Below are 27426 nucleotides of genomic sequence, written 5' to 3'. Positions count from 1 at the left end.
CTGGGACGTCACCACGTACGCTGAGACGTCACCACGCACGCTGTGACGTCACCACGTACGGCGTCGACGTCACCACGTACGCCGAGACGTCACCACGCACGCTGTGACGTCACCACGCACGCGGAGACGTCACCACGCACGCTGAGACGTCACCACGCACGCGGAGACGTCACCACGCACGCTGAGACGTCACCACGCACGCGGAGACGTCACCACGCACGCGGCGACGTCACCACGCACGCCACACTAAATCCAGCCTCTTCCTCTCTTCACATCTCCTCCCTAGTGGAAGCTGTAATCTAAAAAAAACCTAAAAAAAACTGTTCAGCATGTGATTTCCGCCGAATCTACTTCGGGCTGAAGAGGGGAGGGGTGGAATACTTCGTAAAAAAAAAATCCTGAATCGCCAGCCGACGTTCCCACTTCGTGTATCATCACCATCATCATCATCACCACCACTGCGATTGTTGTAACATTTGTTCGGGTTGGAGCGAACACCGAAGATACGAGCTTCTCCTGCTGCTGCTGCTGCGATGATGATGATGGTGGTGATGATGAAGATGTCTTTAGAGTCTTAGAGAAGCCGAGCGCTGGTGCTGGTGGTGTTGGTGTGGGATGTTGTGCTGAAGCGGCCCTCACACGGAGTAAGCAATAAGTCTGCCGTGTTGTTGTTGATGTTGCTGCTGTTGTTGTTGTTCTCTCGCTAGTTTATCATTGTTGTGTGTCTGCTAGACACAACGTAGAGTGTGTCACGGTCGTAATCGATGTTAGGTTGGGTGGTGGTCGTTTTGTTGTTGACTCACTCCGCCCGTTTGGTCCATACTTCACCACTGTATGTCACACTACGAGGCGACGGTGTCACACACACTCAAGAGTAGACGGTGTGGTATAGACACCGGTGTCTATACAATGTGGTATAGACACCGGTGTCTATACATGTGGTATAGACACCGGTGTCTATACAATGTGGTATAGACACGGTGTCTATACATTGTGGTATAGACACCGGTGTCTATACAATGTGGTATAGACACCGGTGTCTATACATTGTGGTATAGACACCGGTGTCTATACATTGTGGTATAGACACCGGTGTCTATACAATGTGGTATAGACACCGGTGTCTATACAATGTGGTATAGACACCGGTGTCTATACAATGTGGTGTAGACACCGGTGTCTATACAATGTGGTATAGACACCGGTGTCTATACAATGTGGTATAGACACCGGTGTCTATACAATGTGGTATAGACACCGGTGTCTATACCATGTGGTATAGACACCGGTGTCTATACAATGTGGTATAGACACCGGTGTCTATACAATGTGGTATAGACACCGGTGTCTATACAATGTGGTATAGACACCGGTGTCTATACCATGTGGTATAGACACCGGTGTCTATACATTGTGGTATAGACACCGGTGTCTATACAATGTGGTATAGACACCGGTGTCTATACAATGTGGTATAGACACCGGTGTCTATACAATGTGGTGTAGACACCGGTGTTAGCACACCGGTGTCTATACAATGTGGTATAGACACCGGTGTCTATACATTGTGGTATAGACACCGGTGTCTATACAATGTGGTATAGACACCGGTGTCTATACAATGTGGTATAGACACCGGTGTCTATACAATGTGGTATAGACACCGGTGTCTATACAATGTGGTATAGACACCGGTGTCTATACAATGTGGTATAGACACCGGTGTCTATACAATGTGGTATAGACACCGGTGTCTATACCATGTGGTATAGACACCGGTGTCTATACAATGTGGTATAGACACCGGTGTCTATACAATGTGGTATAGACACCGGTGTCTATACAATGTGGTGTAGACACCGGTGTCTATACAATGTGGTGTAGACACCGGTGTCTATACAATGTGGTATAGACACCGGTGTCTATACAATGTGGTATAGACACCGGTGTCTATACAATGTGGTATAGACACCGGTGTCTATACCATGTGGTATAGACACCGGTGTCTATACAATGTGGTATAGACACCGGTGTCTATACCATGTGGTATAGACACCGGTGTCTATACAATGTGGTATAGACACCGGTGTCTATACAATGTGGTATAGACACCGGTGTCTATACAATGTGGTGTAGACACCGGTGTCTATACAATGTGGTATAGACACCGGTGTCTATACATTGTGGTATAGACACCGGTGTCTATACAATGTGGTATAGACACCGGTGTCTATACAATGTGGTGTAGACACCGGTGTCTATACAATGTGGTGTAGACACCGGTGTCTATACAATGTGGTATAGACACCGGTGTCTATACATTGTGGTATAGACACCGGTGTCTATACAATGTGGTATAGACACCGGTGTCTATACAATGTGGTATAGACACCGGTGTCTATACAATGTGGTATAGACACCGGTGTCTATACAATGTGGTATAGACACCGGTGTCTATACAATGTGGTATAGACACCGGTGTCTATACAATGTGGTATAGACACCGGTGTCTATACAATGTGGTATAGACACCGGTGTCTATACAATGTGGTATAGACACCGGTGTCTATACAATGTGGTATAGACACCGGTGTCTATACATGTGGTATAGACACCGGTGTCTATACAATGTGGTATAGACACCGGTTGTCTATACAATGTGGTATAGACACCGGTGTCTATACAATGTGGTATAGACACCGGGTCTATACAATGTGGTATAGACACCGGTGTCTATACAATGTGGTATAGACACCGGTGTCTATACAATGTGGTATAGACACCGGTGTCTATACAATGTGGTATAGACACCGGTGTCTATACAATGTGGTATAGACACCGGTGTCTATACAATGTGGTATAGACACCGGTGTCTATACAATGTGGTATAGACACCGGTGTCTATACAATGTGGTATAGACACCGGTGTCTATACAATGTGGTATAGACACCGGTGTCTATACAATGTGGTATAGACACCGGTGTCTATACAATGTGGTATAGACACCGGTGTCTATACAATGTGGTATAGACACCGGTGTCTATACAATGTGGTATAGACACCGGTGTCTATACAATGTGGTATAGACACCGGTGTCTATACAATGTGGTATAGACACCGGTGTCTATACAATGTGGTATAGACACCGGTGTCTATACAATGTGGTATAGACACCGGTGTCTATACAATGTGGTATAGACACCGGTGTCTATACAATGTGGTATAGACACCGGTGTCTATACAATGTGGTATAGACACCGGTGTCTATACAATGTGGTATAGACACCGGTGTCTATACAATGTGGTATAGACACCGGTGTCTATACAATGTGGTATAGACACCGGTGTCTATACAATGTGGTATAGACACCGGTGTCTATACAATGTGGTATAGACACCGGTGTCTATACAATGTGGTATAGACACCGGTGTCTATACAATGTGTATAGACACCGGTGTCTATACAATGTGGTGTAGACACCGGTGTCTATACAATGTGGTATAGACACCGGTGTCTATACCATGTGGTATAGACACCGGTGTCTATACAATGTGGTATAGACACCGGTGTCTATACAATGTGGTATAGACACCGGTGTCTATACAATGTGGTATAGACACCGGTGTCTATACAATGTGGTATAGACACCGGTGTCTATACAATGTGGTATAGACACCGGTGTCTATACAATGTGCCACATTGTATAGACACCGGTGTCTATACAATATTGTTCAATTCGCTGCTGGATGAAAGGGCCTTAAAAACCAACGCTGTGTCGTCGTGGGTCGTGCGAGCGTCGTTTGACCATACTTCACCGCCCTGGTCAATGGCGAGTTGTTGTAGTGAAGTGGGATTGTTGTTGTTGTTAGCAGCCGGGGTTGGGACTCGAACTGTGGTCTTCGCAGAACCGTACTTTACTTGGCTGTGAGCCCACGTTGTAACCCAAAAGTTAAAAAAGCTGACTGCTGATCGCCACCGCAAAGTGGAATTCGTTTTATCGACCCGGAGTGATGATGGGCCGAGGCTACGTCCTACGGATTCACGCGTCAATCGCACTTGTTGGCAGTAGTACGGTACCGTATGTCAATAATTATGTAATTTATTTTTCCAGGAAAGCCTCAAGACTCGATGTAATACAATCAAGCTTATGTTAAAAATGCAGGACAGTATGTATTGTATTGACATTTCTAGTATTCCTGATATACTTTATATATATAGACTTACATAGACTTGTATAGACTTTTGCGTTTTGTCTCCAGTCAAACTGTCTTATAACTGACATGAAACAGGTTCTGAAAAGGGAGCTATTACAGCTCAGTTGGCCTTACCTGTTAAAATAAAATAAAACCATGTTGAAACCTCTTGCTATTACCACTATATAGAGTTTGAATCTCAGAAGCCAAGCAAGGGTAGCTCTCAGCCTGGCAAGCACCTGGATTGGTATCTACCACCAACACCAACCAACCACGTGGTTTGCCACAGGGTTTGTGGTGGAGGCGCTGCGAGGTGTGCACCTGGAGGTTGTCAGTGCCACTGTGTAAACCCCCTTCCTATTCTTTGGTTTTTTCGGTAAAGTCACGTAGGTAAAACATTTAAATAAATTAAACCACGACGTTTCGGGCGCAACACAAGCGTCCTCCTTCAGGTGGGGACAACTTAGCGAAAGCACAACTGCTTAAGTGTGTCCTACACCAAAGAGTATGAATCCTTGCAGTCACGAAAACTTCAAATCTAGAATTAACCCCCTTCCTACACAGCGTGCACGACTTGGGGTTTTTGGGTTCGATCGCTTAAGTATATGAATGTGTGGTTAAACCCGCCACCACCCGACACAGCCAATGTTGGTAAGGTTTGTCACGTAAACAGAACACGCCAATTCGTTACAATCTGAGCACTCAGATTGTAAATGTTGTGGCTTTGCTCGAATTGGCGTGTTCTGTTTACATGACAAACCTTGATAATTGGCTATGTCGGGTGGTGGTGGGTTTAACGACACATTTTTACGCGATATAACCCAAAAAAACCCTGTATTATGGATGATATTGGTCGTGAAAGTCTACGTGTTAAACTGACTTGGGTTTGTCTCTCCGGGTTCCGAAGAACCACCCGCACGGAGCCAGACTCTCATTCGTGGAATTTGGCGAAACGTCGCAACGTAGCCGGGACCCTCCTGAATTTTAACTCGAAAACACTTAAGGATCTCCATGCCACAAGACGTTTCTAGCGTTAATAATAATATTTGACATTTATAAAGCGCCCTTAAACAATCGTTATCCGGCCGCTATGCATGGAAATGCAGAAAATAGTTTAACAGCCACCAAGGAAAGAAGTCAGAATGACGTTTGAAAATAACTAAAGAGAGAGAGACATTTTAAACGGATATATTTTTAGTCGAGATTTGTAGTGCCTCTAAGTCCCGACCTCGACGGGGCAAGGAGTTCCAGAGTTGAGGTGCGGCAATTGCGAAGTCACCGCCACTCCATTTGTGAAGCCTAGACCGTGGTGGCGGTGAGCAAAGCACAATCTGAGGATCCTCATGATCTTGATGGAAAATATATGGCTGAATGAAGTCATAAATGTAGTGAGGAGCAAGCCCATTTAAGGCCTTGAATATGAGCAAGAAAATATTAAAATCAGTGAAGGGACAGGAGCATAGGTGTGATGTGATTCTTAAAGTTTGTACCAGTTAGCACCCTGGCGGCCGCATTTTGAACGTACTGCGGCCTGTTTAGGAGCTTGCTCAGGGTCAATGCAGGATAAAACAAATGCGTGGAGCAGTCTTTCGTTGTCTGCACTTGGAAGGATGTGACTGAGCCGTTGTACATTGGCCATCCGCACATTCAATATTTTTACTGTATAATACAGTCGGAAAGAAAATGTATAGAGTTAAGTTGGGTTTGGCTCGGACACATCGCTAGACGGGATGATGGCACATGGACAAGAATTGTGATGGAACGGCATCCAAAGTAGATAATTCGTCAGAGGCCCGGCCACCATGGAGATGGAGCGATGAGATCAGTTCATGCGCAGGAGCGAGCTAGATGGACGGTAGCCGCAGTGAACCGTGCGGGGTGGTGACGGCGTGGGGAGTCGAATAGTCAGTGGCTGACCATTATAAAAACAATTGTGCTATCTGTCATTGATTATTCATTGCAATCTTTGACATGACCGCATCGCTGAGATGGTTTCACCTTCTTGAAGCACGCAGATCGCCGCGGAGTCAAAGGAGGAGAAGCCATGGAGACGTCGGTTTCACACGCGGGGAGTACCACGCACGTGAGCTTCGTGTGCCAGCGCTGCAACCAGCCGCTCAAGCTGGACACATCGTTCGACACGCTCGACAATCACACGACCGGCGAGCTCACAGGCAAGCCTCCTGTTTCTCGACGTCGCATTCCCACAGCTGCGCTCTGTGTGTGTGTAGTAACACGTGGGGAGCACTAGTGTAAGTGGTTAATGAATTGCACTCCAAACCAGGTGACTCACGTCCAATACCCCCTAAACTTAGATTTAAAACTCATTTCTTTGGAGCTATTTTTTGTGTTTAGATTGCTGTCTTTGCCCCTGAAAATCCGATTAGCATGGTTGGATGCGTACGTTGCGGGCGAAGTTCAACATACATACATGCAATGGCCAACGTCAGTAGATCAAATTTGCCTGTCCGCCTGATGACGCTAGTTGTAATTACTGGCGAAACGTACTCGGATTGTAAATGTAGATTTGCTCTCCAACACACCGGTGTGCTGTGCTAGTAACGAATCAGGCATGTTCTGTTTACGTTACAAACCTTACTAATTGGCTGTGTCGGGTGGTGGCAGGTTTAACGACACATTTATACTTATGCGATCTAACCCAAAAAATATATATTATGGATAAGTAGATGAATGCACGAATCGGTGGTGGGCCTGCCCAAGGCCGACTCAGCCTTGGCACGCCGTGTTACGAACCTGATGACTCGGGTTGATGATTCAGGTTCGATTCCTGGATATGGATCATATTGGTGATCAGTGATTTGAGAATTCGTCCTGGGCCCTCCCCTAGGCTAACTTGGACTTAAATGAGCATCTCGTGCAGTGTGGAAACTTCAACACTGGGGAGATAAAAGGCAACCGGGCATGATGCTACCCTCACCACCCTCTTGTGTGCCCGTGTTGGCCTTCATAGGTGCTCAATAACAGCCTACAGGGGATCTTTGTTTCGTGGCAACGGGAGGCCACTCCATGCGGACGGTGGCACGACTGAGTGGTAGCCCATTTGCCACTTGTTACAGATGTACTCTGTTCGAGCCCAGCGGCCACCCTGGTTCATACTGTGGATGTATTACCACAATCTTAAGATTGTAAATTGCACTTTTTACCCATGTATTTGAAAGGAAAAGTTGGTGGTATCTTGCAATCCGGTACTTTGTGTGTGTGTGAGACCTTATTTGTATTACGCAATTGAAACTGGGGACATGTTTGGGCTGCATTTGACTTTCCGGCGGATCTTGTAATCTGAAGAATGTGGTGACCATAAAATACACGCAATCTGCTTCATATAGGTGTGCATTAAAGGTTCTATGAAGTTATTTAAACGAGTTAGGTCGTGTGCACTGGTGTCACGGTCCATTTGCCACATTTTTAAACATTTCCTGTAAATTACTTAATTGGGTTAAACCACATAACAAGATCACTTCTCACTGGCAGACTCTTAATTGTCTGTGAAACAGCGCCTTCGTGATAGCCTCACGTTCTACGAACGTAATGTATACTGCATGTTCCAATTCGATTTTATTGACTCCCAAAGGGTCAGATTTCATGTAAATTTTTCTAGTACCTGGGATTCCAGTGTGTACGGAACTACAGCTAAGGCGTAAAATACATCTGTTGTGAACATATTCTCAATGAAGTTGTGTAATAATTTTAATTACACTAATACATTTTTTTTTTTTCCTGGGTAGAAGTGTTATTTCCTAATTGCTTATGCCTCAAAAGTACATAAAATGGCTATTATTCCCCACAAACTTTGCTTTTGTGACCAGGACAGTGATACTTATGAAATTTACCTGTTTATCAGAACATTATAGATAGATTAAGTGCTGAGTAAACTTGGAGTAACTTCTAGAACATTCTAGAACTTTCCAGTAATATAATAGTAGTATAAATACAGGGGCCTTAAAGCCCACCAGTTCAGCTTAGTTCCAGCTGCCTAAGTGGATACATATCTGCATTTTTCTGAGATGGCATCAAGAGGCTGCAGGCAAACACATTTTGCTATGTCTGCGGCCAATTTATCAAGACAAGAGCGAAAAAGTACTCAGTGGAAGCATCTGCTAAGATGTGTGAGGCCTACAAGGCATATTTCCACTGACCACTCAAGCAACTACTACTTCTGCATGGTGGACCCTTCCAATCGTCGGACTGGCAAGAATGCACCTGCTATCACGGATCCGGACCTTCCTTCATCCATTGCCTCGGGGCCCCACTGCCATGAGCTCCTCGTACCCACTCCTCCGAAGAGAGAGCAGCCATCTTTAGAAGAGAGCAGCAATTCAGAGAGCGAGGAAGACGTAGATCCAGATGACAATTTCAGAGGTGGAGCTGAGGAGAGAAACCCATACTACCCTAACCAAAAATACCTCAACGACTTGATCACAGATCTTGGTCTTACCAAGTCCAATGCCGAGCTTTTGACGTCTAGGCTCAAGCAGTTGAACTTGTTGGATAAAGTGTGCAAGTCGCAGATCAGAGGAAGCGCCACCAACCTTTTTGCAGCTTCTTCACTCGTCAAGATGGGCTTTGCTTCTGCCACAATGTGACCAGTCTGTTCGAGGCAATCGGAATCGCCGTATAACCAGAATGAGTGGCGCCTCTTCATTGACAGCTCATCCAGGAGCCTCAAAGCCGTGCTGCTCCATAATGGTAACAAGTACCCGTCTCTTCCCCTGGCTCACTCGGTGCACCTCAAAGAGGATTGCAACAGCATCAAGACCTTGCTGGACACCTTTAAGTATGATGAGTACGGCTGGGAGGTCATCGGAGACTTCACAATGGTGGCATTCCTGATGGATTTCCAAGGCGGTTTTACCAAGTTTCCCAACTATCTTTGTTTTTGGTACAGCAGGGACACCAAGGCGCACTATCACAGGCAGGTACTAGCTACAGCAGACCGAGTTTTCTGTGGGGAGGAACAACGTCAAGTGGAAGCCACCGGTGGACCTCCGAAAGGTGCTAATGCCACAACTGCACATCAAATTGGGCCTTATGGAACAATTTGTCAGAGCTGTAGATAAGGAGTCGACAGCCTTCAAGTACCTTCAAGACTTCTTCCCTAAGCTGAGGCAAAGGTCAAAGCCGGTGTCTACGTCGGACCACAGATAAAGAAGATCCTGGAGTGCAAAGAATTTTCCAAGAAGCTCACTAGTAAGAAGAAAGCGGCTTGGAACAGCTTTGTCGAAGTGGTTCTTGGCTTCCTGGGCAATCACAAGGTCGAAAACTATGGAGCTGGTTCAGACTTTGGTGAAGAACTACGGCACAATGGGCTGTAGGATGTCCCTCAAAGACCATATCCTTGATGCTCATCTTTTTAAATTCAAAGAGAACATGGGAGCGTACTCGGAGGAGCAAGTCGAGCGCTTCCACCAGGATATACTGGACTTTGAACGCCGCTACCAAGCACAGTATAACGAGAACATGATGGGAGCCTACATTTGGGGGCTGATTCGTGAAAGTGATTTACAATATAATCGTAAATCTCGAAAAACTATTCCCTTAAAAATATTTTGTCGTCATTTTTGTATTACTTTAGTATAAATACATATTTATTTTGATTCATATGTTGTTTTTTCTGACTTTATGTGAATGAAAAGACACAACTTTTCCCGTTTTCTCATTGAAATTAGGTACATTTTGAAATTTTACTGTCCTGGTCACAAAAGCAAAGTTTGTGGGGCATAATAGCTATTTTAAAATACTTTTTAGGCATAAGCAATTACTTTCTACCCAGGAACAAAAATTGTGTTACTTCGTGTTATCATTGCCACTAGGCATGCTCCAAACGGGGAGAGATGCCAGCCCAGAGGACGCAATTGAAAGGCCTCCCTCTCTAATCTTGCACGCGCGTCCCCTCGTTGGTCGTGTGATGAGCTCAATAAAAACTAAATTATTATTGCCAGGAGCTGAACACATACAGAAAATGAGACTTAAGCCCAGTTGAATGATAAGCACGTTTTTTTTAATGTATGCACATGCTGGGATGCCATGGTGGTGAGATGTTAACTATCTCGCCCGGTATACAGGAGGTCGTGGGTTCGATCCCGACCCTGACGTCTGTATATTTGGAGTTGACGTGTCTCTCTCCCCGTGGTCATGTGGATATTTCTGCAGGTTCTTCACTTTTTCCCTCCACATATAGTGTAGTCGGCCTTACCTGGTAAAATCAAACATTGTTCAGTTTTAATAGAACATGTAGGTGTAATTTTTAATTGACGTTTTGTGTGTTTTTTTGCAGCCCCCCTTGTGACGGTCACACCGGTGACGAGAGAAGACCCAAGTGTGGACATAGACGTGACCAATGAGGTGTGTACGAATGTGCAACATTCGTTGACTGAGAATTATTATTGAACGATAGATCAACAACAGCAACAAACAAAAACTGCTTTTTGTATTCAGTGTGTTGTCCTTTCCCCCCGCACTTCCGATTATCATGGTTGGCTACGTACGGCGCGAAAAAAGTTCAACATACGTACATATTTATAATGTGCCCATAACGTAACAAACATCTCTTGAGTGTACTTATAAGTCCACTTATCGTACGGTCAATATGATATAACTAACTATCATTGTGTTTTATAATGGACTGTGTTCCTCTCTCTGTGTGTCAGTGTTATTCCAAGCATGTACCTCCCCATGCTTTATTGTGCACTTTTCAACTTCTTTCCATACCTGTCAACTCCTTATCAGTGGCCTACCTTATTACAGACCAATTCAGACCTTATTGGTCACCCCGTGCCCTTATAAATCTCAGGGTTCATCCTACAACGTCCCATCACAAGGGAGAAACACAAACAAATAGACATTTTTTTGCCCGTATTGAAACGGCTGTACACCGTATGGACTTGAAAACGCAATTTCCCTGTTTACAAGAATATGATAAACCGTATGGGTTGACAGGTATGTGCTTTCTCCCATTTCCTTTCTCAATGTGCGTGTTCCTCAAGTGTACATCATAACAGGTGACATACTGATTTTATGCAGTGGACAAATTTGTTTGCTGGTTTTCATGGTCAAGTTCAATTTTTCATAAGCATTGTAATCACCTCTCGTCTGCATCTTTATAACCTAACTGTTGGCTGAGTCCCCTGTCAATGAGCTGCCTTAGGTACACATCCTCTGCTGTTTTCCCATTGGGTTCCCTCTGATAGAAATCTCCAGTCGAGTGAACTTGTTCTGCATGACCTCTATTGTGTAATCTCCTAACTATTTCTGCATTATCATTATTATTTATAAGAATATATTTTGCTGATATATTCTTTGAGATGGAACATCTTGTTTGCAAGGGCGCTTTGGTTGTATGTATGTATCTTTAACTTCTTTTGCACCGTACGTATGCCAACTGTGCTAATCAGGAAAGACAAGAAACTAAATACAAAAACCAGTTATAAAGAAATTAGTTATCAAACTAGATAATATAAAGGTGCACAGCTCCAGTGGCTTCTTAATATTGGAAGGAAGAGCGTTTCAAAAGGCCGCAAAAGCGCATTCAGAAGCGCGCGATGCCGTGTGACCGTCTTTGTTCGATGGCCAAAATTGTCCAAATATAATTTGTAGCTTTTGTTTGATGGATCGGAGACGATGGCGAATAGCAACAATAACAGTGAGTGGTCGGATCAGTCGAGACACTGCTGGGCTATGTGCTGATGTCACATGTTTGACGGCAGGGCCCCTACACGACACACGGATGCCTGGACGAGAGGCGATGCGATGGCGTGGTGCACAAGACCATACCGCCAGCCAGGTCATTGATTGTTTTTTGTTCAGTTATTTTAAAGCTGGCAATACTGAGCGGCGTGCGTACTGATAACACTGAGCGGCGGGTGTACAGCAGATAACGCTGAACAGCGTGGGTACAGCAGGTAACGTTGAGTGGCGTGGGTACAGCAGGTAACGCTGAACAGCGTACGTACAGCAGGTAACACTTGAGTGGCGTACGTACAGCAGGTAACGCTTAACAGCGTGGGTACAGCAGGTAACGCTGAGTGGCGTGCATACAGGTAACACTGAGTGGCGTGCGTACAGCAGGTAACACTTTAGTGGCGTGCGTACAGGTAACACTGAGTGGCGTGGGTACAGCAGGTAACACTGAGTGGCGTGGGTACAGGTAACACTGAGTGGCGTGGGTACAGCAGGTAACACTGAGTGGCGTGGGTACAGGTAACACTGAGTGGCGTGGGTACAGCAGGTAACACTGAGTGGCGTGCGTACAGCAGGTAACACTTTAGTGGCGTGCGTACAGGTAACACTGAGTGGCGTGCGTACAGGTAACACTGAGTGGCATGCGTACAGCAGGTAACACTTTAGTGGTGTGCGTACAGGTAACACTGAGTGGCGTGGGTACAGCAGGTAACGCTGAGTGGCGTGAGGTATAGGCTGCTGCGGAGCTCTGTTGCGGGCAGCAGAGGGCAGTGCAGATGAATTAATTGAACATCCATGTTGATGCCCGTTTCCACCAACTCGCCGCCCACCGGCGTGGTGCAGCATCGCCAAATAACCCGCCCCACGGCCCTCACACAGAAGCCTTCATCCATCAGTGGTTTGACCAAGGGGCTGAAAATGGTCATTGTGTGACGAGATAAAGGTTATAAAGCATTTTTAGAATTCTTTAACAGAGTGCTGCCTAATCACGTATTTCGTTAGAGAACAATCCACGGAAGGTGACGTTACAGAACTATGTCTGAGCGCTTTTCAAGTGACCACTTATCCACGCTAGGGCCTCTGGCAATTTCACACGTGATAATCTGCGGAAGTTTTTAATTGCATGATTGTTCAATAAAAATATATTGAGAGCTGCGCGTGTGCCAGTGCGGGCTGTTGTAATCATCTCAGTCAGTTGACCCATGGAACCTGGGTGTGCCCCGTGACCTCCTGCCGGCGGGCGTTCGACACTTCACGTGGCCTTAACGTGCACATGGCCTGGCACAAGCGCCATGGTGACATCACCGCCACTTAGTGGCGAATGCCGGTTGTTGTTGTTGGCTGTTGTAATCGTGGCACCGTGCCCCTGTAAAGGCGTTTTGTGTGTGGATCCGGCAGGATGATGTCCATGGAGAGTGCCAACAGCTTCACGCTGATAGGGGAGGCGTCCGACGGGGGCGTAACGGAACACCTGAGTCGCAGGATCAAGGTAACGGCCGCGCAAGTCACTCGCCGTCTGGTGTGTGCGATGCTGTGCTCGTCGCACATTGATAAGGAAAGAACCACATGGCGAAATCGCTTCCCTGCTTGCAACCCGTGCCAATTTGGAGGCCGGTGCTGGGTATAATTTGTGCCGTACGGGGACAGCTGTCACTGTGGGGGTGAGGGGGTCCCCTTGGTTCAAGGGTCAGCAACCAAAATAACACGAAGAGCCATTTCTTTCCAATTTGGTAAAAAAAAAACAATATTTCAAGAGCCGCAATCAATGCACGTGAATAACGTCTCGCCAAGCGATCCTTAAACAGCCGCATGTGGCTCCGGAGCCACAGGTTTGCCGACCTCTGCCTTGAATAAACCGCAGGCAGCAGGGGATTACAATGTTTCAGATGAGACGTGATGTAAAGTGCTTCCCGTTGCTGAGGCGTTAAAGCAAGTTGGCCTATATATGCCGCCGCTGGACCAAAATCCTCCGCGCAGATCGCTGCCCGAGAAGCCAGTCCGCACCTGCCTGAAATCACCTGCAGCTACTTTATCCATATCCAAGCGAGTAGTTGCGCAACAAGGAAATGAAATGGCGCATTCGGGAATATAACAACCAATCATGGTTAACATATGGGCACGAGATGGATGACGTCGCAACAAATTGCTGAACTGTGACTGGTTCTTCAACTGCTTGCAACTTGTTGCAACTCGGCCACATGCAGAAGAGTTGCACAACTGGTTGCGCAGGTGTGGACCACGGTTTAAGGTTGCGTACCAATTGCGATCTGTGCCCCGCCTCCCCCTCTCTTGCGTGCTTGTGTAGGTGATGAGCGACCTGTTTGACATCATGTCCGGCCAGACGGAGGTTGACCACCCGTTGTGCGAGGAGTGCACGGACAACCTCCTTGACCAGATGGACCAGCAGCTCAAGGTCACGGAGGACGAGTGTCAGGACTACAGGTGGAGATGGCAGTCGACGTCGTCGTCGATGGCATTGTTGCTGTTGTTGTTGTGCACGGTCGAAGATTTCTTCAGGAATTTAATTTGAAGAAGTGCATTTTCTGGAACTCAATTTCGGTTTCTGGAGGAGCATCCGGCACGTAGAGCGAAACGTCGGACATGGATGTATGTTTGTTGAACTTCTTTTGCGCTGTACGAAGCCAACAGTGCTAATCGGAGGTGCGGAAGACAACACGCTTAAACATTAAAACAGTTGAAAAGAAATTAGCTTTTCAATTTAGATTATTTAAAAGCGTTTAGCTCCAGTGGCTTCCTAATATCGGAAGGAAGAGCGTTCAACAGCTCGTCGTCAATTGTAGCTGTCTGACATGTGACTGCCCTGCTGAAAGAGATATCTTGGCTTGCGTGCGCAGCTGGGAGTTTGACCTGGTTGGCATTACATTGACACCTTTGTCACGTGTTGATTTCTGCACGTGGTTAACCTTGTTGTTCACGAGTGTCTACATTGGGGGTGAGCCCCTCTGATGTAAGTGTGTAATTCCTGTACAGTGGTGTGAGATGCAATTGTATGAATAATGCTTTACAAATTTAATTACCGTTGCGATTATACAAAATGTCAGACGTGCGTTTATAATCACTTGGAATACCACGGCATATCAAGAGCCACTTGCGAAAAATTTCACGATTTTTTTTTTTTACAAGAAGGTCCTAGCATGTGTAGCGAAGGTTTATGGAAACTTCAAGACATCATGCGACACATCCGACATCGTACATTTATTAATTGCTTAAATTCCGTGGCATCCCGGAGCCACTTCAAATCAAATTCGGGAACTGAATTTAATTTCCCGAAGAGGCTCCGAGCACGTGGGGCAAAACGTTGGAACGTGGTGCCAAACAACAAATCGCAAAGCCTGTACAGCAAAGATAAAGATCCCCCGTATAGCCTTAACAGGCTGTTGGGGCAAGTGCTGTTAGCGAGCAGCTTTGAAGGCCGGCCCATCACACGAGGAGGTGGGTGGCCAACACCACGTCCGGCCGCTGTTGTCTCCCCAGTGGCGATGTTTACACACCGCACCAGGTACTCGTCTGAGTCGACCTAGGGGAGGCCCACGACCGGTTAAAATAATCGTCACTGGTGTTGGCCGTGAGCGGGAATCAAACCGGGGTCGCCAGGTTCGTAGCGCAGTGCGCTAACCGTTACACCACCACTCCCCACGGCACAACCATGAATATCCACGCAGCAGCGCGAGCCAGACGGGGGGGGGGGGGGGGGGTCCTGGAAGGCAACATTGGCACCTTGTCATTCGGCGCAGGATAAATCGCCCTACCCTGGGGGGGGCGAAGCCTTCTGGAGTGCAGCCCCAAAAATCTGGAACACCCCACCTTGCCTGCCTGCCACCGGACATCCGAAACACGCTGATGTCTCTCAATCAACGTGCTACTGGACGTCTGTGAAAAAGAGCTTCATAGCTCATCGGATTCCTCCAGTATAAATTAATATTCTGGTTCTGATTCCGACTTGGCTTTCCACAAAATCAACAACTTTACATACAAACCGTCTCTTTACCTTTCATACATTTTTATTTACAACTTAACTTGCTTGTGCGATTTGTTGCACGCGGTTGAAATTTACTTTGCTTGGTTGGTGTCAACCGATGAGGTCCTGACGGTTTTTTGTCTTTCATTCCTGTAACCATTCCCGATCCGCCGTAATGCACACCGACGCTCACTTTATTGAGGGTGATATTAGCACGCAAAATAAAGATCATCATCGTCATCATTACAATCCATGGGCAGACAGTCCATGTATTGTTTCCACTTTCCTCTGTTATATGCTCAAGTAGTGGCCACATCTTTCTGGCAACAATTTCTTACGATGTCGTCGTCAAGCCGTTCTCTGTTAGATCTTCCTCTCTTTCCGGGTTCCGTCCATTTTCCCCCGAACAACACACTTTTACCTTTTTCTTTTGTCGATCCTACAAGGGATTGGATTTGTTCTTTATTTTCTCTTCTCACCAGGGATTTCCTCAAGCGCCTGGATTACACCGCCGGCGAGGTGGGCTGCTCCGAGATGGCGCACGGCGGTGACGAGCAGAGCCTGCAGTCGGAGCTCGCGTTTCTCCGCACTGAGGAGGCCGGGCTCATCGCTCAGCTGGAGGAGGTGGAGGGCGAGCGAAGGCAGCTGGCCCAGCAGATGGCTCACCTCAAGACTGAGGCCGCACAGCTTGGCCACCAGGAGGAGAAGTACGTTGAGTGCGAGTGTGTGGGTCAGTCACGCGTACTGTGGGGAGCGGTCGTGTCGCGGTTAGCGCGCTGCGCTACCAACCCGGCGTATCCGAGTTCGAGTCCCGCTCACGGCCAACACCAGTGACGATTATCTGAACAGGTCCTGGGCCTCCCCTAGGTCGACTCAGCCTCAAATGAGTACTTAGTGCAGTGTGTTAACATCACCACTAGGGAGACAAAGGCGGTCGGGCGTTGCGCCACCCACTCTCTCGTGTGCCATCCTGCCAGCCTTCATAGGTGCACGCTAACAGCACTTGCCCCAAAAGTCTATTAAGGCTATCCGGGGGATCTATGTCTTTGTCAGTCGCGCATTCTGTGAGGCGACCGTGGTGGCGAGATTTTTTAACTACCTTGCCGGGTATGCAGGAGGTCGTGAATTCCACGTTGAAAGGGAATGCAAGTCTACACATGAGACAGTGCGGTTAACTTCCAAACGTGGTACTCATTTTATACTGGTCACTGAAATTTGAATTCATGATCTCAGCTGTGCCAGCTCAATGCTTTGAGCGAGATGTTAATTACCTCACCTGGTATGCAGGAGGTTGTGGGTGAGATCCTGACCCTGAATGCCTGTTGTATGTTTGGGGTTTGCATGTTCTTCTCATGATCGCGTAGTTTTTTTCTCCGGGTCCTCCTTGTTTTCCCGCCATGTTTAGAATCCGCTTGCGTCTAGAGTATTTGGCTGCTGTAGATTTCCACATGATAAGCCACTTCATTGAGGCTATCATTTGTGGCCAGGCCAGTGACGATTATCTGAACCGTTTCTGGGCCTCATTTAGGCTGAGACTCTGCCTCAAATGAGACTCGGCCTCAAATGAGTATGTGGGGGAGACAAATGCGGCCAGGCGTGATGCCGGCCACCCACACCCCTTCCTGTACCGTTCCGGCCTTTTATAGGTGCTGCTTGCTAACAGCACTTGCCCCAACAGTCTGTTAAGGCTATACGGTGAGGGGGGGATCTTTGTCTTGGTCTTGAAGGTACCAGCACGAGTACAGCGAGCTGAAGCGTCAGTTGCTGGAGTGCGAGGACGACCAGCGCTCCGTCGATAACCAGCTGCGCCATGCACAGATGCAGCTCGACAAACTCAAGAAAACCAACGTCTTCAATGCCACCTTCCACATATGGTGCGGTAAACCCTCCTATAGTCCCAGGCAACGTACGCATCTTCACCCTTGCGCCTGCTCCTTTCGAGTGCAATATTATCTTGGCAGCCAGGCATCAGGACGCATTCCGACCCTTTCCCGTTGCAAGTTGCAGGGTGGGGAGGTCTCGTTCACCGCTGAATATCGTAATGCACAAGTGCCTCAGCGTTAATTTTGTTTAGACTATCCGTAGCACCATTGTTTTTAAAGACATTGTACTCCCTGCAGAGAATTATAGTGACAAGATCGCACTCGATGATAGCTGGCACCAAACAGTGCCACACGCCCTCTCCCGCATGGCCTTGTGGGAGCCTCAATACCGATAAAGTTACTTTAGTTTTTCTTTCGGTTCTGTTCCGATGGCGCACGTGTACGGTTTTTCCTCATTTAAAAACATGCGTTTAGAGTATTTGGCTGATATCAATTTCCACATGATAAGCCACTTCGTTGAGCTATCATTTGTGGCCAGGTCACTTCTGAAAAAGAGCTACATAGCTCAGTGGACCTTACTTGGTAAATGCATCCTAAATCTACCACCACCAATTCGTAAGGTTTGTCATGTAAACAAAACGTGAAAATTAGTTACTACTTCAGCACACCGGTGTGTTGGAGAGTAAACCGGCAACATTTATATTTTGAGTATGATGCAATCTAACCCAAAAAAACCTTTATTGTGAAGAATATTGGTCACGAAAGCCTACTTGTTAAACCCGGTAAAAATAAAACGTAAAAAATGGTTGAGTTTAGTTTACATACGCTGCGTGGGTGGCGGTGCTTATCTTTTGTAGGCACAGCGGGCATTTTGGCACGATCAACAACTTCCGCCTGGGCCGCCTGCCCAGCGTCCCCGTGGAGTGGAGCGAGATCAACGCCGCGTGGGGTCAGACCGTGCTGCTGCTCCACGCTCTCGCCAACAAGATGGGGCTGCACTTCCAGCGGTGAGCAGCACGCCAGGGGGTCCAACCCCCCCCCCACGTTCCACAGGAATGCCTCGCGCACGGTACATCGTGCGACATGGAGGGGGGGTCCACGGTCATCACGTCATCCGTTTTGGCGGAACGTTGTTGCGATGGCTAGCCATCGGACAAAGACGGTCGCCGCAATCGTGCGCTTCCCAATACGCTTCTGCGGCCGTCTGGAACGCTCTTCCCTCCGATATTAGGAAGCCACTGGAGCTATGTACCTTTAAATCTAGATTGAATACTCATTTCTTTTGAACTGCTTTTTGTGGTTAGTTTGTTGTCCTTCCCCCGTGCCTCCGATTCGCCCGGTTGGATACGTATGGTGCGAAATAAGTTCAACATACATGATATTGTCATGACATCTTCTTGGTTCTTTCGGTAAAGTCACGTAGAAGGGAAATAATAAAATAATAAAAATAAAACCTAATTAAATTGTTTGATTTTTATTATTAAATTTTTTCCCTTCTACGTGACTTTACCGAAAGAACCAAGAAGATGAATCCCTGCAGTCACGAAAGCTTTAAATCGAAATTATCATGACAGTTGTATGTTTTGTCTTGAACAAAAAAGTTTAACTTTTCCTCGCAAAATCGTTGTTATTAAATGTGAAAAGTACAATCATTGGAGGTGTGAAATAGATAACGGTTTCCCATTGAAATGGTGCTTTGGTAAATGGCTTTTAGGCATGATGGTTAAATTAAATAATAATTTTCGGGAAATAATTAATAAATTATGCTTACGACTTACTGACGGCGTGTGTGCATTCTCAGCGTGATGGGTTGTAAAGTTGCAACGATCACAAGCGTAGTTACACCTCCCTTAAGAATGATTACTCCTCCCTTAGGGTTGTAGCTATTTTTGTTCTGAAAATAAATATGTTGAACCAGGGGCGGTTTCTTCATTAGGGCGATTGGGCGACGCACCACCAATGTCATTCAACCACAGAGTCACGCTAGCCGTCACTGTCAGCCTCTGGATATAGTCCAATCAGCGTCATGTCACGTTCTGTGGAGTACCGCCTCTTTTTGGGCGATTTCCCTCCGGCTGAGAATCGCCCCGAGTGGCCCCATAGACTTACATTGAAAGATGTTTTTTTTCGACCGGGGGGCGCTCCAATGCATTCTCTATGGCTTCCGGGAGGGCAAGCCCTAACGTGCTTACGTCATCATACGTGCTTACGTCATCATACGTGCTAACGTCATCATACGTAAGCACGTTTCATCCAACAATATAATTTATCGCCACCGAGTGGAATCTTTAATAAAATAAACTTGAGTGGTTTGTTTTAATAGTGAGTATAGAAACAAACAAGATGTATTGTAAGAGTCACTTTATTTTTCATTAATATTAAAGAAGTGAAGTTGCCTTTACATGCTTAAGCTGTTAATTTATCCATTGCATGGGTGGACCTTATCCTTATCAATCATCCAGACATTTGCCCCCCCTGAGAGATTTTGCAGGAGCCGCCACTGTGTTGAACCACCCTAATATTAAAGCTTTTAGTACCCATTTAATGTCTTCTAGAATTGGGACAATGAAATCCATGACAAAAAAGCATGTGTTCCTGTGTTAGATACATTTATTATTTGATATATATTTATTTTTACAGATACCGTCTGGTACCATATGGGAACCACTCCTTCTTGGAATCACTCACTGACAAATCAAAGGTGAGTTTAGATCGGTTCATAAACAAGCAACTAACATTACACGGATGTTTCCGGTCGGTACGCTTAGCTATGAAGACAAATGGTACATGTGCACGGATTCTGCAATGCTTTCCAACATGCCTCGGAAGAGTTTAAATAGCAACAGTAACGTTCCGTTCTCAGCCGTGCATTGAGATGTCACACAGCGCTTAACTTGCAAGGTTACAAGATGGTGTCGTACGTAATGACGTCATTGTTTTGGCCGTCAGTGTGATTACTTATAGCTCTGATTCTTTTTTTTATCACTGAGTTATGGGCAAACCTTTTGATCAATTCACCCAGTTTTTCTCTAGGGTAAGTTCCTCATAGCAACACAACTTTACACTAACATTGTGTTAATATGTGATCTTTATTACAGTTTTTATTTGGATTAGATCGCGTAAATATAAATGTGTCGTTAAACCTGCCACACCCAACACAGCCAATTAGTAAGGTTTGTAATTGTCTGTGTCGGTTGGTGGTGGGTTTAATGACGCATTTATATTTATGCGATCTAACCCAATAAAACAAAAACCTGTATTATGGATGATATTGGTCGCGAAAACCTACATGTTATTTGAGGTTTATGAGAGTTGTCGCACACCACCCCCACTGTTACAGAAACAAAGGGAGCTGTCGCTCGAACACTTTCAACCTTAATTGGAAATAAATAATTTTCAAAATGTGTAGAATGTCACAGCTCCTGCCTACGGCGGCCTTACACAGAGAGGTGCGATTTTTGAGAAAGCAATACGGAAAAATTAGGCACGTAAATATTCTGCGTTTGTGTGCGCTATGGATGTCAATGTAGGAACTGCCTCTGTTTGGTTTTGGTTGGTTTTGTGGAGCGGTAGTGCAGTGGTTAGCGCACTGCTACGAACCCAGCGAACCCGAGTTGAATTCATACTCACGACCAACACCAGTGACGATTTTCTGAACCAGTCTTGGGCCTCACCCACGGTCGATTCTGCTTTAAATGAGTACTTGGTGTGAAGTGTAAATGTGAGCATTGGGGAGACAAAGGTGGGTGAGCATGGTGCTGGCCACACCAGTCCCCCCCTCTCCTCGTGCACTGTGCCGGCCTTCATAGTTTGTCACAAACAGCACTTGCCCCAACAGCCTGTGTAGGCTTACACGGGGAAATTTTTTTTAATCTTTGTCAATACAGGAACTGCCTCTGTATGGCTCTGGCGGCTTCCGGTTCTTCTGGGACAGTAAGTTTGACCAGGCGATGGTGGCATTCCTGGACTGCCTGCAACAGTTCAAGGAGGAGGTGGAGAAGGGGGACACTGGCTTCTGTTTGCCCTACAAGTAACTGCACACTTCATTCACGCACACACATACACACGTGCACACAACAACAGCCACCATTCGCCACTAAGTGGCAGTGACATCACCATGGCGCCTGTGCCAGGCCAGGTGCGCTTTGAGGCCACGTGAAGTGTTGAAGGCCGGCAGGAGGTCACGGGACAGACCCAGGTGCCATGGGTCGACTGACTGAGATGACCGAGATGAGTGGCTGATGCACCACCTGTGCCCCCTACTGTGCCAACTTGCTGTGCTTTAGCCACCCGGCACTCTGCTCGTTGTTGTGAGCGTCGGATCTCCGCCCTTCGTTGTTGTTGGAGGGCGACTGCCTCCAACTGCCCAATAGCGTCCTTCACGAGCCTCCTCCACAGAGGCCAATCTTAACACCGCTCGTACCAGTCATCGGCAAGTCCACTCAGCTCCACGTCCTCCTGTACCACATCACTCCACACAGGCACACACGCACACACACGCATCCACAGGTGGAAACCGTTATTACTGTGCTTGTCATCGTCACCATCGGCCATGATTTTTCCACTGCTGGATGAATGCTTCCCCAAGCCGTTGTCACGTCTCCCGTGGCCTTCCATGCAGTGACTCATCTAGATCCCGCCCACGCGAGCTGATTTGGTCGCGCCATGAGACAACCTCATTTTGTCGCGCCATCTCCGCGATGAACGTACGCTTGGGTTCGTCGCTTTCTTTGGCAACCACTACGTGTTGAGTCTCAACCCCCCGGCCTCATTGTTCCTGCTAACTGTGACCTTGACGCCTGTATATTTGGAGTTTGCATGTCTGTCTCCCCGTCATCTTGTGGATTTTTCTCCGGGTCCCCCCTGTTTTTCCCTCCACGTTTAGACTCAACATGCATTTCGAGTATTCGTCTGTGATACATTTCCACATGATAAGCCACTTCGTTGAGCTATCATTCGTGGCCAGGTTGTGTCCAAGTAAAAAGAGCCACATAGCGCGGTGGGCCTCACCTGGTGAATTAAATAATAGTTTAGTAGTTTCGTAGTTTAGAGGGCGGCTGCCGACGATGACGGGCGTCGACGACGGCTTTGTCGCGCGCAGGATGGACGTGGAGAAGGGACGCATCGAGGACACGGGCGGCACGGGGGGATCCTACTCGATCAAGATCCAGTTCAACTCGGAGGAGCAGTGGACCAAGGCCCTCAAGTTCATGCTCACCGACCTCAAGTGGGGGCTTGCCTGGGTCTCGTCGCACGTCAGCGCCGCCAAGTGACCGGCGACTTCGCGCCAATCGCTGCCGTCACCAACCGGGGTGCGCTTGGCTTCCAAAACCGCGTGCCATTTATGTATGTATTTGTGTGTGTACATATGTTGAACTTCTTTCGCACAGTACGTAGCCAACCGCACGAATCGGAGGTGCAGAGGGAGGGACGACAAACTAAACACAAAAAGCGGTTCTGTAGAAATGAGTTTTCAATCTAGATTGAGTGGGTATTGGACTAATTGAATGGGAACCCGTTATTTATTTCACACCTTCAGTTATTGTACTTTTGTTATTTGACAACTATATAGTCCGGCAATAATGATTTTGCAAGGAAAAATGCTTTTTTGTTTTGAGGCAAAGTACACAACTGTAATCATGATATCATGTAATTATGTTGAAATTCTTTCCCACTGTATATAGCCTACCATGCTACTTGGAGGTGCGGGGGAAGGACAACAAACTAAACGCAAAAAGCAGATCTAAGAAATCAGTTTTTAATCTGGATTTAAAAGTGCAGAGCTCCTAATATCGGAAGGAAGAGCGTTCCAGACAGCCACGGAAACGCATCTGAGAGCACGCGATATAGTGACTGTCTATGTTCGATGGCTAGCCATAGGCCGCCGCAAGGATTTAATCAGAAGGAAAGTCATGATTATTGTTTGATGGGTGTGTGAATGTGAATCGCAAGTAGGTTAGCCATATTATGTCGTTTTATCTTGATTTACCCGTTGGGAGTTTTTACGACTGATTTGGTAGGCTTAGACATCCGCTTGTTTAGGTTATTTTGAGTAGCATACGTCCAGTTATGTTTTAGCGGCCAGCGAAAGTTCAGTTAGCGGCGAATGTGTTTGGTTCCTGGAACCTTTTTTGAATGTCATAAGCCCTGCGATGTGTCTTCGTGTCGCGCCGCGTTTTGTTCTGCACGATGTCCAACGTTTAGCTCCAGGAGCTGAGAGCTTCTTTAAGCACGTGGAGTGTAAGTGCGCTTGGGCAGAACAGATCATGAGAGGGGATGAAGGCTGGTGGTTTGGAGTTTCCTGAAGAAGCTTCCCGCACGCGGATAGAAATGTCGGACATCGTGTCGAACGGGGCGCGGCACAACCAGAAACCGAATCGGAGTGCTGGACAGCACAACCGGGAGAACCTCCGCAGTAACTTGCCGAAAGTCTGTCAGAATGAAGGTCATGGGTGCGAGTCGCGTGTTATTATTACAGAGCTTTTAAAGCTGCAAATGGAAAATTGTTCGAATGTAACGATGCGACTGATTCGTAGATTAAAATCGGTTCTTTTGATACATGCGTTGAAGCACACTTCTGCGGGAATTGATTGTTGTAGGATATTGGCTAACTATGTTCACGTGTGCAAGCACTCGAAATGTAACACGTGTGAGAGTACAATACAGACGACAGATATTACGATCCAAGGCCGCAATTATAATATATATTGGGGGGGACACATCCCCCCAAATATTCAAATATGCTCAAAATGTCCCCCCAATATATTGCTATCAAATAGATTTCTGTTTATATGATTGTGGCTATGGTTGTACTTTATTAATCCCTAATCTCTGCCATTACATACAATGAAACAAGAAAAGGTAAAATAGAAAAAACAGCAATGTAATAAATACAATACACTATCAGACATTGTAAAATATAAATGAAAAGTCCATCCTATGTGTTAGTGATTTTTTTTATATTTTAGGCAGGAAATGGCAGGAAATTTTGTTTCCAAATTTAGATTTTTTTTCAGGGGGCGAGAGACCCCCAGACCCCCTGGAAGATTTGGTCCCCCCAATGTTGACTCCATGGCTACGGCCTTGTTACAATCGCCTGTTGATGATCAACTGGCGGAATGGAGGAACGAGAGAGGAAGCAAGACGGCACAAACGAGTTCACGCGAAAGGGACGGACAACAGAAAAGAGACGCGGCGCAAACAAGATAGCAGCTAGGAGACGCACTGTGCACACCACACGGGGTCAATCGGAGGATAGAAATTAAACGAAGCACAAGCGAGACCTTCAAAATGAGACGGCACAAACAACACAAGCAGGGAGTTGCAGAGTACAAAAAGAGACGCGGCTTGTGTTCCAAAAGAGACGTGGCTGTAAAGAAACGAGACGGGCGGAACGCGTGAGGCAGGCATTGAAGACGAGTCGCGGTCGAAGTGAGATGCTCCCCGCACCTCCGATTAGCGCGGTTGGCTACGTACGGTGCGAAACAAATTCAACATACGTACTTGCAGAGAAAGCCAAACTTGATTCTCGAGTTAAATCGCAACTCTTGATTCGTGACAATTCATCCGATCGCCGTCACGTCCGTTCAACGTCACACAAACCAAAACGCACGAAGTTCGTGAATAGCAATTGTGGTTACTTTTCAAAATGCAAGGGATGCTGCCACGCCAATGGTGTTGCAACGGTCAGCACACCGGACTTGCCATCCAGACGGGGTCACCGGTTCGATTCGATTTCCGGGTGCGGCAGTGGTGCAGGTTTATGAAAGCCTTTTTCCACCCAGCAGAATGGATGGGTAACGACGTGTCATGGTGTTACCCTTCCAAGATGTCTGACTATCCTAGATGAGAAGGGCAAAATAATCTTGAGGGGCTGTCTAGAGCTCTTAATAGCAGAGGTTCTTGTACCAGCAGGAGCAAAGGATTGCAGGGCTGCACCTTTACCTTACGAACTGGACTTGCCACCAGAGGTCACCGGTTCCGTTCGATCTCCAGGCGCAACAGTTGAAATAGTGGTGCAAGTTTGTGAAATCCTCTCCGCCTCTTTCTACCCAGCAGTACGAATGGGTAACGCCGCAGTTAGTCGCGTGTGTAGTGCGGCAGGAGCAAGCAATTGCAGGGCCGCACTTTTACCTTACGGAAATGCAAACGGAGTTTAACTTGCCCGAGCTTCAAGGTTGCAGCCAGATGTGGGAGAGACTTGTAAACTTGGCAAAACATGAATTCTCACTTAAGTTGAACCTTTGAATTGTTGAGTTAATTTATTGTACATATAACTTTTCTTTTTTTGCAAAGAATTGAAAACATCTGCATGCTGGGTGTAAACCCGCAATCTTGACATTGCCAGGAGCCTGCTAAGTATGACATGGGGCATGAAGATAAGAACCCATGCTCTTGGAACGTATATATATCTGTACTAAAGACTTTGTTATAGCAAAAATAAAACTATGGAAATTGTTGCTTTTCCAATGACTCATTCCGCTGCTATTTACTGAATTAAATCGACGAGGAACACCGTGTACTTTTGGCACGTGGTCACCAGCCGAGATGCTTGGCATGTGCAGATACAAGAGTCAATGACGCTTGCCCAATGCAATGCGGGGATATTTTGGAGCGGGAGTGTGTCACAGTGCCACTGCCCTCTCCTGTCCACGTTGCATAACAAAACATCCATGTGCACTTTCAGCCAATTTTTCTTCTTCTATCCATTCATCAAGCGATTGTCGGATCCGCTGGCCTTGATGCAGGTCTGACCCCACGCCGTTGTGCGGAACGTTGATTGTATTTCGCCGTGCAAATCCAGGTTTGGTGAAATGACCAGTTCCGATGGCTCGCGCACACTTGACAAGTTGGCCGTGACCGGGCACGAACGTTCAGCCGGTTAGCACGGTTGGCTACGTACGGTGCGAAAAAAGTTCCAACATACGGACGCACATACATTGGGCCGGATTTATAATGTCAATGCGCTGACGACTGCGCCACGCTTGTGCTCACAGTGTAGTGTATATTATTGAGGCTGGACAAAAAACGAGAAGCCATAAGAGATGGTGGATGATGTGCCATGCAGGGCTGTTGCCTGAATCGTCGCCGATATTGAGATGTTCTTATGGGGCCACAAAATAGTTGTTTGTTAATTATGCTTGTGCACCACTGCCAATGCAGCATCACCAAACAAATGTATTATTTTCATTGAATCGGAATGCTCCAATGTTTGGAAGCTCAGCAGGCATCATGTACTGAGTGTCTGGGCAGCCATCAAAAGATAAATACAAAGATCCCCCGTATAGCCTGAGCAGACTGTTAGGGCGAGTGCTGTTAGCGAGCACCTGTGGGTGACCAACACCACGCCCGGTCGCCTTTGTCTCCCCGAGTGACGATGTTTTACACACCGCACCAGGTACTCCTTTGAGGCTGAGTCGACCTAGGGGAGGCCCAGGACCGGTTCAGATAATCGTCATCGGTGTTGATGGCCGTGATCGGGAATCGAACCCCACAGCCACCACACACAGGTTGCCATAAAGGTTTGCGGGAACAACGTTTGGCAGCAGAGAGTAGTGCAAGCAACATTGTCCCACCGATAAGAATAGGTGTCACCCTTTCTGGCAATAAAGCAGTTGTGTTAAGATGTTAAAACACCAAACAGAAACCTTTTGTAAGGAATCATGTCACTGCCATTAACCACATATACGTGTGGCAAACATGCAAATAAAACATGCTCTGATAGAATACTT

General features: G+C 46.8%; 1 protein-coding gene across 1 annotated transcript; it reads left to right on the top strand.

Annotated features, from left to right (window-relative positions):
* The first annotated feature begins 231 nt into the window (after positions 1 to 231).
* BECN1 (beclin 1) lies at positions 232 to 26284 on the top strand. Its single transcript, XM_061563388.1, has 12 exons — positions 232 to 644; positions 6204 to 6369; positions 10491 to 10558; positions 11920 to 11996; positions 13292 to 13382; positions 14199 to 14335; positions 16355 to 16579; positions 17600 to 17746; positions 18553 to 18702; positions 20336 to 20396; positions 21583 to 21725; positions 22797 to 26284. Exons 2-12 carry the CDS (start codon positions 6240 to 6242, stop codon positions 22966 to 22968), a joined length of 1401 nt encoding a protein of 466 aa, XP_061419372.1. The 5' UTR covers positions 232 to 644; positions 6204 to 6239; the 3' UTR covers positions 22969 to 26284.
* The last annotated feature ends 1142 nt before the right edge of the window (positions 26285 to 27426 follow it).

This window comes from Lethenteron reissneri, chromosome 31, assembly GCF_015708825.2.
Source record: "Lethenteron reissneri isolate LAM-NWPU_2019-01 chromosome 31, ASM1570882v1, whole genome shotgun sequence".
Classification (NCBI taxonomy): Eukaryota; Metazoa; Chordata; class Hyperoartia; order Petromyzontiformes; family Petromyzontidae; genus Lethenteron; species Lethenteron reissneri.
The sequence above is the reverse complement of the archived record's forward strand: the minus strand, read 5'-3'. Positions and strand labels throughout refer to the sequence as shown.